At 31.6% G+C, this 13,621-nt stretch overlaps 1 protein-coding gene across 2 annotated transcripts in view; it reads left to right on the forward strand.

Moving 5' to 3' along the window:
* LOC113395767 (mitochondrial cardiolipin hydrolase-like) overlaps positions 1–13,621 on the forward strand; it is a 125,180-nt gene that overhangs the window by 659 nt on the left and 110,900 nt on the right. Inside the window, exons 2-4 of one of the 2 annotated variants that reach the window (XM_026633444.2) lie at positions 116–435; positions 521–620; positions 2,050–2,325. In XM_026633444.2, the coding sequence (XP_026489229.1) occupies positions 116–435; positions 521–541 (341 nt within the window). In that variant the 3' untranslated portion in view covers positions 542–620; positions 2,050–2,325. Of the gene's footprint in view, positions 1–115; positions 436–520; positions 621–815; positions 1,302–2,049; positions 2,326–13,621 lie in introns of those variants that run through there. The other variant, XR_010309380.1, reaches the window with a different exon arrangement.

Consider the following 13,621-nt stretch of genomic DNA (forward strand, 5'->3'; position numbering starts at 1 on the left):
AAATTTCTATATTTTAATAATAAACTGTTTTGCGTGATTAAGAAATACCAGCAAATAATGACTTTACATTTATATATATATAAACATATAAATTAAAAAGAAAAATCTTTTACAGGTTTTATACAGGTGCAAACCAACAACAAGTCAATACTAATGCATCATAAGTTCTGCATCATAGATGGTCCAAAAGCTGTTAAGCGAAAGAATATATTAAAAGCTTATGCAGAAAAATTGAATATCCACGCACAGTTTATGAAACATAATGTTAAACAGATAAAAACTAAGCAAAATAAAGGTTTTGTTATGTCAGGATCATTAAATTGGTCGACCCAAGCCATGGTTTCAAACCACGAAAGCGTTATTGTTACTTCACATCCTAACATCGTCAACAAATTCGAAAAAGAATTTGAAAGTTTATGGGTAGAAGATGAATCGGTAATAAATAATTCCTTATTTCATCTTGCTTATAATTTTACATAATTAAAAATGGTATGATTTATTATTTTCCCTTAATTTTCAGGCTATACTTTCATCACTTTGACAAATAATCATTTAGCAACTAGCAATAAGAACTTTATAAGATTTTAATTTTAACTTAAACCACGCATATTATATTCATGGCAAGTATACTTTTTTAGCTAAGTAATTGTAACTTATTTTTATTTTAAAATATATGTTTAATGTAAATATTCAAACATTATTTTAAAATGAATAATATATTTATTTATTAATGTATTAATTGGTTATGGTTTTGTTAATGTTATCATTCACTCAATTTTACTCTATTATTTTTACTAATTTGACATATGTCTACCTGTCCCATAGACAATTCCATGTGCACTTCAATTCAATTTCGATCGATCATATGTTTTCTTTGTGTAGTTTTTTCGGCCGCTGATATTCGAATTGGTTATATGGTTTTCAGTTAATATTTCCTTTAAAAGTTGTATAGAGTGAATAACAAGTGGTTTCAGGTGTAACTGTACATGTACTGTATATGAAAACTATTTTTTTCGACGTTCTTATAGGTGCATTTCAAAATGCACGTGCTTGCATTTTCAGTCAATATCTGAAATTTCAGTCGACAAAGTGAACTTAAAACTTTTAACATATTTTTATAAACACTACTTAGTTCGTGTGAAATCGTTTTAATACATATTTTTACTTTTTTAAACTTTAAAACGTGCTTCTAAACGAAGACTTAGGTTGAATTTAGGACCGATATTTGGTTATTTTTTTTTGGATTTTTCATGATGAATCTGTGTTTCTGCGTCAGCTTGCAGCAGGATAAAGTGATTGTGGTGAGTATCGTATTCTAAAAATTTAAGGAAATCAAAAATTAAAAATAAAAATAAGTAGAAACTGCTGCTACAAAAGATTCAATCAACATCTTATTTTAACTTTGGTATTCTTATATCTAAGTACTTAAAGAATGTTAGAGACATTTTTTACGTGGAAAAAAATGAATTGAAGAAATATATATATTTAGTATTTACTTTACTTACAGTACAATTTATGTGGAAGTTATGGATCAAGCAAAGAGTGTATTAAAAATAATAGTTTTATGTACAAAATTGCTGAACATGTGGTTATTAGACACACAGGTGGTTGAAAGCTACTAACTATGTATATTATGTCATATTTTCACATATCGAAGTTCTATTTAAGAGAATACAAACTGTTGTATTCAGAAGCTATCAAATTAATATAATAACTTATTCATTTACATAGGCCGTTAAAATTATGTTGTATTCTATCGCAAGTTTTAGACAATTCTTTAGTAGTTAACCATTCATTACTACTATTGTATATTCTATAGCTTTAAGTTAAAACTTAACACCAGTGGAAATATCATATTAAACATATCCTATAATTTTCTACGCTAAATGTGTACAGAGTTGCCCGTAATAATATTTTCTCACATATAATCCCGAATTATTATGGTTCTGGTTCTTTATATTAATTGCTAATAATTGTGTGTAATTTTATTTGAATTATGCCCTATAAGATACTGGGTTTTTTAAATTAATCTTTATTTCTTTGTTTCAGATTAATGCACTTATGATGCAACACCACATGTGCAAGTGTAAATTATGTGCAACAAATTTCAACATAGTGCATCACCAGAGAGTTAAATGTGAGAATGACAACTATAAAACGTGAAAGATAGGCTTAAAATTGTGTTTAGTTGCTAGAAGATTGTTTTGCTAAAAATATTGTGGTTTGAAAAAGTGCGCTTTGGATGCAGTGCTAATAGATGGCGTTGTTGTCATCATTGCTGAGTAGTGAGGAACTCGTTCTGCTATTCACCGCTAGGTGGTGCTGGTAAGTGATTTTTATTATTTCACTGAACTACAGCGACATCTAGTGTCAAGTAGAACTGGAGGTGTTTTTACATAATTGAAAGTATCGTTCACTAGATGTCGCCACGTGTTCCAACACTAATAAAATGTCTTCGATAAAATTGTTACATTAAAAATTAAATTTTAAATTAACCAGTATTTTTCCACTGTGTATATTAATATATCTTAGTTTAATATATTAGTTACTTGATTGCTTATAACTCAAAGTAAGTTTTACTTTAAATTACATTTAAATCTATAGGGTTATTTAAAAACCATATACCTACATAAAATTACTAAACTATTTAAATATAAAATACTTTAATAAAAAATAATAATTACCAATGATTTGATAATAATCGGCAATCCTTTTTTTATCCGTTTATTACAAATCACTTAATGTTAATGATTTCGTGTATTTAATTTTTTGTACGATAATTCTATTTTGCAATATGATTAATGTCAATGACATTACAAATTTTTTTAACTTGCGTTTTTGTTCGTGCGGAATGAGCTCTGCTTGCCTGTAATCGCATTAGATCTAAAATGCTATATTAACTTTTTGTTAGTAATTGAATTAAAAACGTTAATCAAAGCCACAATGCATATAATACGGTTAGCAACTTGAAAGTTGCAAGATTCGATCCCGTGCTCGTGACACTCAGATAAGTAGTTACGTTACGGTCGTTACTTATATGGTTAGACGTATTGGAAAGGTCTGACGACGGCTAAAGTGAAATTAAACGGAGACATTTATATTTAGAAGGATGAACAGACAGACGACTCGACTCGACCGAGAGGAATGATGTCTTCGGAAGGCAAACTGCAGATGAGCAGAATTTAATCCTTATTTTCATTGAAGGGACTTTACATTGTCCTGTACATTATTTAAGACTAGTAATTAAATGTCTTTTTTTCTTTATTCGGCTAGTGTGAATAATTAGCTTAAAGGTTACTTTATACATTTTAAAGATCCACGAGCAATTCCTGGTCAGAAAAGAAATCAAAGATTATCAGAAAAGTAAGTAGATATTTGGTGTGATTGATAAGGCTTGTCTAATAACATAATTATTCTTTGCCAACAGGATTACACAATTGTTTGCCATAAAAATAGTATTTATAAATTATTATCCAAGTTATTCTAGTTTGAGTTTCATTTAATGAACAAAATTACAAGCAGAGTCTGCCTCATATTAAATGACTTACAGATCAACTAAGTTTACTTGTTTGCTTACGATCTACATTTCGGGGTTAACCAAAACCGCTGAAATTAGCTGACCGTATAAATGAAAGCCTGTAAAACTTTAACAGAGATCAACAAATTCAACTCAATCAAATTTTTTAAAGTGACAATTCGAAAAATTAAATTTTGTATATTTTATCAGATGTACAAGTTTTGGATGGATGTGTGATTGTAGGTCAAGGTTATGACTATGGCGCCCACGCGGGTAACGAGGGTGCCGAAAGACAATCTCCGTCTATCTGTCGACTCAGATTAACCGACCCGGACTAAGGCCGGCGCTGTATTTAATTTATATGCCCCGAGTTCTTGACCTCTGCTATTATTTCGAATGCAGTTTTAAATGCGTTATTTGTTTAGCGAGCGACGTTAACTTTCTTCGTTACCTCATTCATAAACAAACAGACATTCCCGGAAGGCGTTAAAGCTTAAAAACTCACCTTCATATATAGCATACAAATTGCTTTCATTGGATGTTTTCTGTTCGTCACACGAATTGTACTTGATATTTTTTTTTTTTTCCGAGCGATGACGGGAAGCGGCACTCGTTAAGATCGTTATCTATTCAAGAATCTAGTAATTCACCTAAATCTGTTTAATAACAGGTTCAATATTTTACGTTCGCGACGTTTTATTTCAATGTTTCCTGATCTTGAAGCCAAGATTTTTATACTTTATGAAATTTATATGTTTTATGATTAAATTGGATGAAATGTAACGCGTAGGTTTTTTGTGATTTCACATCACAGTCTTGATTCAACGTCCGTAGTTTGAACATAAATTTATGGAGATTGACACTAGAGTTGCATAATATAAGTTTTTATTATTAACAGTATAATATTAATATATCAAAATGGTCTGAGATGGTGAATTTTATTATAATATTGTTGGTTTTTGCAATTCTATATACAATTGAATACGTTATTTATGTGACAAAGAATCTTTTATTAAAATCTTGCATATGTAACTTTAACCCTCTATTAAATATACATGAAATCAAAACTTAAATAAGGAAAAGAAAAAACCGTAAAAAAATCCCCAGCGGAATGTAGACTGTATGTTATGCTAATAAAAAATAATGCGAACGAAACCGTCGGGGGGATGTAGTTAATTTTAAATATAGTCGAACACAGCTGTGTGCCCTCGCCTTAGCCCTTAGGCCGTGTGACTCACGTACGATTTAACATATTAAAACATTTTTATATTTACAAACAAAGCCCTAAAGGGTTAACAGCCCCGGATGTTTCCAGAAATGGAAACTTGGAAGGAAGTTGGGAATAAAGAGGCATTTTGATATGCGTAATGCGACATTACAATGATCGAGTTTATATCGATTAGTTCGCGTTCGAAGGCTGACCATTGTATTGCAGACAAAGACGCCGGAACTGTATTTAGATATTAAGACGATATTCGATTTCAGGAGATTGACTCGTAGTCAAACTCCTGACATCGTCGAGATCTTAGATTATGGATAGGTTTCATCTGTATGTATCTTAAAACCCATATCCTACATCTACACCTAGAACTTTGAAGAGTTTAACTGAATAAATAAAATAATAAATAAAAAGGAAATGAGACGTTTTATTTTAAGTAAAATATTAAACGAAGAGTTCATAATTTTTTTTATGAAATTAGGTGAGACACCATTTGGGCCAACTTGTGGAAAGTGGTCACCAATACTCATAGACATTAGCGCCGTAAGAAATATTAAGCATTCCTTACATTTCTTGGGAACTATGTTGTTATGTCTCTTGTATTAACCCATTTATGTTGGTAGTAGGCTATATGATGAGTGGGTTTTACGTCCCCAGACGTTCTTGCATAGAGCCATACCACCAAATAACAAACAAGTTATAATTAATACTTATAGAAAATCCTGTTACCGAAGTTTTACAATATATTTTTTTTATGATATCGGTAGGCGGACGAGCAAATGGGCCACCTGATGGAAAGTGGTCACCACCGCCCATAGACAATGGCGTTGTAAGAAATATTAATAATTCCTTGGGAACCTTGGGAACTAAGATGTTACGTCCCTTGTGCCTGTAGTTACACTGGCTCACTCACCCTTCAAACCGGAACACAACAATACTGAGTACTGCTGTTTGGCGGTAGAATATCTGATGAGTGGGTGGTACCTACCCAGACGGGCTTGCACAAATAAAATCAAATAAAATACAAATCTACCACCAAGTAAAAATCACCTAATAATATCAAATTCTGACGTACAATCTCAATGAGTCTTCGGTTAAACAAACCTAATTTTGCTTGTATTTTTTTTATGAATATTTATCGATTCAAAGAACACGATCTTATTGTAAAATTTTATAAAGAAATATAATTATTTACTCGATTGAATATTGAAAAAAAAAACGAGTGATTTTAGATTGAAATTTTTTATCCCTCGTTATGAAGCGAGTGCACCTCGGTAAAAAGAAAATGTATTAGAATTACTGAAAAAATATGAATAAGTTATAAATAACGTTTTGAATTTAATACAGTCTTGATTTTAGTTTCGCCAACCATATAGTATGATTTGCATGAAAAGTTATTTACGTTTACTTTAAATTAAAAAACTTAACTCGGTAACTAGGTAAACTTTTGATTCTTTTATTATAAATAATATATATATACTGCATATCGCATTGCTAAAATTAAAAGCGTAATCAATACAGTTATATGTAGAAAAGAAAGGATTTCTACCACTTACACAAATGATACTATACTTTGTATTTTAAACGTTGGAAAATAGTGACTACTGATTTTTTTATCGGAACCGGTGGCTTCACTTAATATAGTTCAGTGAAATGACGATTCAAAAGTGCTTGTAGAAGCCTACTTGAATATAAAGCATATTTTGTTTGATTGACTAGCGATTTCTCCCAGATACCTTTAAGGTGGTTTATTTATGTATGTGTGTCTACATAATAAAAACCAAATATAAATACTTTACATATATTAAAATGGTATATTTTTATATCAATATATACTCGTATATGTTGTAAAAGTAATCTATCATTGTACTCGATAAATTATCATTATTCTATAACGCGTACATACGTATTGTAAAACATAATTTATTAGCTAATACAGTAGTAAACAGGCGTAGCTGCTTCGAATTCATATTATTCAGCTATTCACATAATTTACGGCGAGTCTCGTTAAAAGGGTCCTTTAAGTCTCCGCGTAGCAACAGCATCTTGTCCTGTCAATGGGCGCATAATTGAATTTTACGTTTTCTTTATAACAGTACATCACCTGCATTTAAAAAGAAATATGGAGCAAGATCCCTCGCTATGTTTGTCATATCGCAATTCAATGTCTTCTGCTATTATGTAGTCTGTGCAAGGCGCTATTGTCTGACTAGGATTTTGCCGCGGGCGAAGTTACGGATTGAGCAATTATGCCCTTATTTATTGGGGGACAGTATTGATTTACGAGCGCATCAACGTCGGCGGTTACGTCCTTTTGTAGATATGGCGAGTGCCAGGTGCGAGGTGTCGTTCAAATTTGAGTATTGTCCACATAGCGAGGTTTGGTTTCGTTGTACAATAGCTGTAAGGATTGCATAAAAACGTCTTGCAAAAAGGGTCCGTACAAAAACTGCATTGAATGCAATATTGGATATGTTTTTTTCAAGAAATCGAAATTTTACTTTATTCGCACAGCGTACAACCCAAAATGGCCGGACCGGACGACATATTGTATTTTTAATCCGCCTTTAACGGTCGGCGGCAATTCTCACTGATTTTGGTCGCGTGCCGCCTGCTTTCGACCTATTGTTTTAATGCCCTTAACTTATGGCTAGCTTTTGACCTACAGATGGAATTTTCGTTTCAATTCAAATGTTATTTATTCTTTTTCAATTCGCGTGTAAAATATTCCGTGTAAAAATATGTTCGTAGTTTTTAACTTGACTGACATAAGTGAAGGTTTCTAATTTTATAGGGTTATTTACAAAGTAAACACGTCGGTTTCATGCAAGGTATGAATAGGACATCGGTGGATTTTTAAAGTTTTTCTATAAGGTTTGTAAGAAATAGATTAAAGTGAATGGAGCGTCCTAAGACAATATTAGTTTAGGCCGAGACTAATTTTATTTATTATTAAAAAGTAATAATAAGAAGAAATATACAATTTGTACGTTATGTTCATTAGTTTGGTTAAAATAACGATTACATGTGCACGATGTCGTAAAGTATATCATTACTTTACAAATAATCTAATCATTGCTTTGATGATGTTTCAATTTAATTTTTTTTTTTTTTATCAATACGTGTTGATATTCGTACATGTCTGATATCTGCACAGATTAAATATTAATTTATGATATATTTTTTTTAATCCCCTTCGTCCATTATACCGCTGTCGGCGAGATAACGCGCGCACTCCTGAAATTCCTCACGATTTTCGTCTTGCATGCGCGCGCGCCGCTAATAATTTTTATGTCGGACATTAAAAAAGATATTTACGGTAATACATACAACGAATGAAACAATAAGTACCCATCGCAATTTCTACCGGTTGCGCTTGAACCGAATAAGGTAGATAAGGAGCTGTTAATACCTCCTCGTTTTATATTAAAGGCCGTCTCGACTTGATCGTGTTCCGAAAGCGATCGGTAAAAAATATTTCGATTGTTTTGTATCGAAGATAAATGTTTTTTCATTCTTTCGTAACATTTATTCGAGTTCATCCTGACACGGTTGATTTGTAAATATACATACTTATATCTGTGTAAGTACATATGTATGATTGTGTACCGGACTTAAATGTATCTACTGTATAATGTTTTTTTTTTTAATATTTTATCTGGAGTATTTCGTGTGATGCATTTGCGAGATATTTATCTGCTACACTTACGATCGATTTTGACATTCTGTACTTATGTTCTTATGTATTTAAAGTTACAGTAGTAGTAGGTTTTGGGAAGTCATTCAAATTAAAAAAAAAATACAATGCAAAATCACATAAAAAACACCAACCCACATTAGAACAGCGTGGTGGAATGAGTTCCAAATCTTCTCAAAAGAAGAGGAGGCCTTGGCCCAGCAATGGGTTACTATAGGCTGTTACTTTGCTATTTATATTCAATTACTGTATAAGTGCTCACAAAATCGTACAATACGAGAAAAATTGAGAATCCCTCCTTTTTTATGTCCGTTAATAACAAGAACGTAACACGAAGTTGCCTCGCGGTAATCGTAAAGCGAAATAATTAGACCACCCGGGCGTCAGTGTTGTTACAAGTAAAATTATTTTCGCTTTAAAAAATAAAATATACAGTGGGAAAGCTTGTTTCGGCACATTAATTTCTCGTGATGTAACACCTCCGCTGCCGACAAAGGAGTTTTCTATGTGAGGTCGAACTGTAAATAATATGTTAATGTTGATGTACATCGTTAGTGCACACGCGACCACGTCTAGACCGGAAACGAGGGGATTTTTTTTATGTACTAAATCTGATCTCTTCCGGGTTTTGCAGTTATCGCCCTAAGCTTCGATAGATCGTATCTTCGTATCTTATTTAAAATTTTCACGCGTTCTTCAGTGATTCTATCGGTTTCAAGAGTCTTTTGCTGTTAAAGGGTATTCGGGCCAGTGTAATAACACAATTGTGGTTCGCGGTGTATGGACGATCTATGGAGCGATTCTTGCAGTACCACTACAGTTTCAAGGCGACACTTAAATATATAAGACGAATTGCATTGTTAAATATTTTATAATTTACTTAATTGACCACGTGTACTGTTTAATATATTACAAGTTGTCGCACGCGGCTTCGCTCGCGTATATTTGTAACTTTTTTAACAATTTTTTATCAAATTCGCTTCAACGACTTGGCCATGAAAGACCAACAGACAGAGTTACTTTCGCATAATATTTTATAATATTATAGTGTATAGATAAAATTAACGTATAAAAATCCAATTAATTTTTATCAGTACTTGTTTGTTAGCCTTTGTCCTTTCTTAGGGCTGGGTTCGTGAAAGCGTAGGCTCAGCCGTGAAAGCGTTATAAACTAACCGAATTTCTCGTTTATATTTTTAGTTATATCTATTTCGTGTTGACAAATAAAGTAATGAAAATTACAGTATAGTACCTTTTGTATTATTAGAAACAATAATTAATTGACGTATTAAGAAATTGTTAATTACTACACGGGGATTTCCATTCGTTTTTGGGTTTGTATTCGCTGTTTCATCGGCGTTTTTTGTTTATCTGTGATGAAATAGAACCAACGTTAGAATCGAACGCAATGTTTTTATTATGATACGGGACTAGATTAATTCGCAAGTGCAGACCGTATCGGCAGGGCTCGCAAGTTTCAAGACCGCTGGCAATTGGTTAGAACAATATAACTAGTTTCAGTATATTGTATGTGGTTTTGGTTTTGTTAGTAAATTTCAATGTTTTGTTATATTTTAGTATAAGAGTTTGTATACAGAACGATGTTATGTAACAATTTGGAATATATATTTTGATTATATGCTCATGATTGGCCCGTTTGTTAGAACTATGACGTCACAGTCTGTTACAAGAAATGTATGTATTTCTATTATGTGACGTCATAAGTATTTTTATGACTTTTTTAATGTAAATATGATACAAGTCATATATTCGATGAGTTATATACAAGGCAAGTAGATATATGTTATAAGAATAAACTATTCTTTGCAATCATAATATATTAGTTTAATATAGCCCTTGCCACATAAAATACGGCGTAAACAGAAGCTTTACACGTTGTAGTTAACGTCTTCCGGAGGTCATTAAAATGTAAATAAACAAAATATGGTTTCTTAACTATATGGAAAATCGATGTTCCAACATAAATATAATATTTTTTTGGCATAATATGAAAACCTCTTTGCTGTAATAACTCATTGCATAATTTATTTATAGCGGTTTTTTTTTTTAAATAAAAATCGGGCCTGACGTACAATAATTAGAGGCTCCTGTATGTTAAATGTCGCTTAATGTTCTTCGTTCCGCTAGTCCTCTACTTAACATAATTATAATTAGAAAGATATTAGGCGAGCGTGGGAAACATTTTTATTGGATTATTATAATCGTGACATTGAATTCGTTTGATTTACTTCTATTTAGTGTTTTTCTGGGATTTATAAAATATAAAAATAATCTATCAATGGAAAATCATTCATATCAATGTAACGGTGAGCGTGTTTTTTAAATGTATCCCGAGAAACTAAGAGTTTATGTTATGTTTTATTATGACGAAAGTAAATATAGTAATTTGGAATATTCTTTTTGGTTAGTTTTGTTAGTGAACATTAAAATTATTCTTAATTGTATAAATATAATCATGATTTGTGTTGATTTATACATTTTATTTATTTTTTAAAGAATCGTCTTAAAAAGTGATTCACATATTAAAATTCTAAGAATCGCCCATTAATGTTTCAGAACGTAATTCGAACGCCGCGGGCGTTTTCTCACGCGTTCTTATTTCGAATTTCGGCGCGAACCGTAACTGTCAGATCGCACCGCCGTCTCCGTGACGTTCCGATACACGCAACGGTGATTGACTGATTCTTTTCTGGTTGATAGGTTCACTCGTGAGATATTTGTTAAGTATCTGAGCGGTAATAAGACTAACATTTAACAAACGCTAGTGATGGATATATTATCATGGGAATTCGAAATTTAAATTTCGAACATAACTTTTTCATGTTTTGATGTCGCATAAGTAATAAGTAATTCGGAAATATTGTCTTTGACATACACAAAGTCTGAAAATATGAGATGAGTGAGAACAAATCACAAAAACACACTTTCTGCATTATATTTTTCAAATATTTTTTAATAATAATAAAAATTTGTTGCATTTCAAAATTGGCACAAACCGTCCTGTCAACACAATATTTCGTTTTAAAATTAATGACTCATGACAAACGAATTAGTTTTAAATAATAATTAATCTTCCTAATAATTACAGCTATTTGACTATTTATACATGTTAAATATATGTAAAACAAATCATTCGTTTGGCGTGAACTTTATTTAAAAATTGAAGACACCATTTTGAAAATATATGTCTATTTTTCTGTCTTTCCACATATACTGAAACTACTGGAAGGAATTAATTGAAAGTATTATTAAAGCATATAGTATTACATGAGCTATATCTTTACGTTAGAAGCTAAAAGGAATAAAGATATTTGTTTACTAAGCGGGTTTCAGCTAGCTCGTCTAAGTATCGTTCGTTCAACAATTAATCTACGGCCTCAAAGCAATACTTTGTATTTCTTTGTTCCGGTTAAACAGGCACAATATAACAACATTATTTCTCAGTCTATATACCGTATACAATAAACTCAATGTAGTGATGTAATATTATTTACCGCGAAATTATATAGATGATAAAAAGCGTGTATATATTGACAGGATGTATATAAATTGAATTGTACTGTGTTACTTACCGGTTCTTCTAGGTAGAATCTACATTTCGTACCAATGCTAGCTCTAGGTTTATTACAGTTCTGTAAAATGTCGTTTTAAAAGCGCTTGTTTAATCAATTAGGGCTTATGTGTTTTTATAAGTTATTTAATATTAGACTATATAGTCATAAGGCGTAGAGGCTTTTCTAAAAGGCTCAAAGTGGAAAGAAGTAACGCTATTGTTTATTACTAGACAATCATAGATTATGTTGTACGGAAAAACGAAACATCGCTTAAATTACAAATGTTAAAATTTCTTGGAATTTTCAACGTAAATTGAACACGATTTATTCAGTAAACACGAGCCTCTTGACAAAAGGTTATACGAACTGGCGTCATGTTAGAGGTACAAGGTCGATCGAGTCGAATATATTTAAGAAATATACGACAAAGGACACGAGCCAGATATCCAAAGTATTTGGAACAAAATACAATGTACTTTCAACGTGTGTGAAACATTTAAGGACCTCATTACATATTGTACAATGTATGTTGTAGCCGAGAATATGTTGAGATAAATTTTATGATTATTATTTTATTAAAAAAGTAAACGGGTTATTTGTATTAGTCGTCTCCTTTATTCTAGGATTGCCCTTTGCCAACCATGCGACGTCATACCCTATCCTCTGATGCCATGAACACATGAACTCTGGCTTATAACTCAGCGATATTAACTCTTGACGTTTGACAGTAGAATAAAAAAAAAACTGGTACTTAAAACCGAGACAGTCAAGTAGATATCTTTACGAAGGATAGCTTGTTTGATTTTAGACATGTACTTCTGAGTTTTACCGTTAGTAATTAATCTCGTACTCGGTTATGGAGGAATATATCGTGAGGCTGTAAAGCCTGAATGATATCTAACAATCCCTTAAGAAGAAGCATGGTCGAATATACCGACTATCTATCTCAATACAAAAGAACGAAATACTCACAAGTGAAACATTTAATAGCAACAAATTAATCTAAGTGGTATCTACGTAGATTTATATACATCTCTACTAGTAAATACACGAAATTAAACTTATTATAACTAAAAATGAGCGTTGATTTTGTCGCTTAACAAACGGCTGTTATCATCCATCCATCATTTCGTGTTTATAAACCGATAGTTTTGTTTGTAAAATAATATATAACATATTAATATTCGTATAACTAACGATTTAAAAATGAACGCAGAATGAATAGTACGTTTCGTGAAGCTATTCTGTAAGACGAGTGGAACTCGACGATGTACTCGATCCTGATGATCGTGGTGTTCGACACAAGAATATTTATATTAATTTAAACGGTTGTCATATTTTACGATCGTCTTGATTATTAATTTATTACAGAATAATCTTAAAGTTTAAGGCTATTCGTAGAACGATTTTTTTATATATTAATTAGCATTACTAATTTTTCTTTTTCTGAACTGAGGTGTACCTGTAAAAGAAGTGGATTAATTATTTCAAGGATGAGAATCGAACTTGTGACTTTTGTTTGGCTAGGTGGACTGTATTCTCCGTTAACTTGAGTGAGATTTATTGATCGATATACTTATTAGTGATCGATGTTTTTTATGAATATCTTTAAA

The sequence above is a fragment of the Vanessa tameamea genome, chromosome 16, assembly GCF_037043105.1.
Source record: "Vanessa tameamea isolate UH-Manoa-2023 chromosome 16, ilVanTame1 primary haplotype, whole genome shotgun sequence".
Lineage (NCBI taxonomy): Eukaryota > Metazoa > Arthropoda > Insecta > Lepidoptera > Nymphalidae > Vanessa > Vanessa tameamea.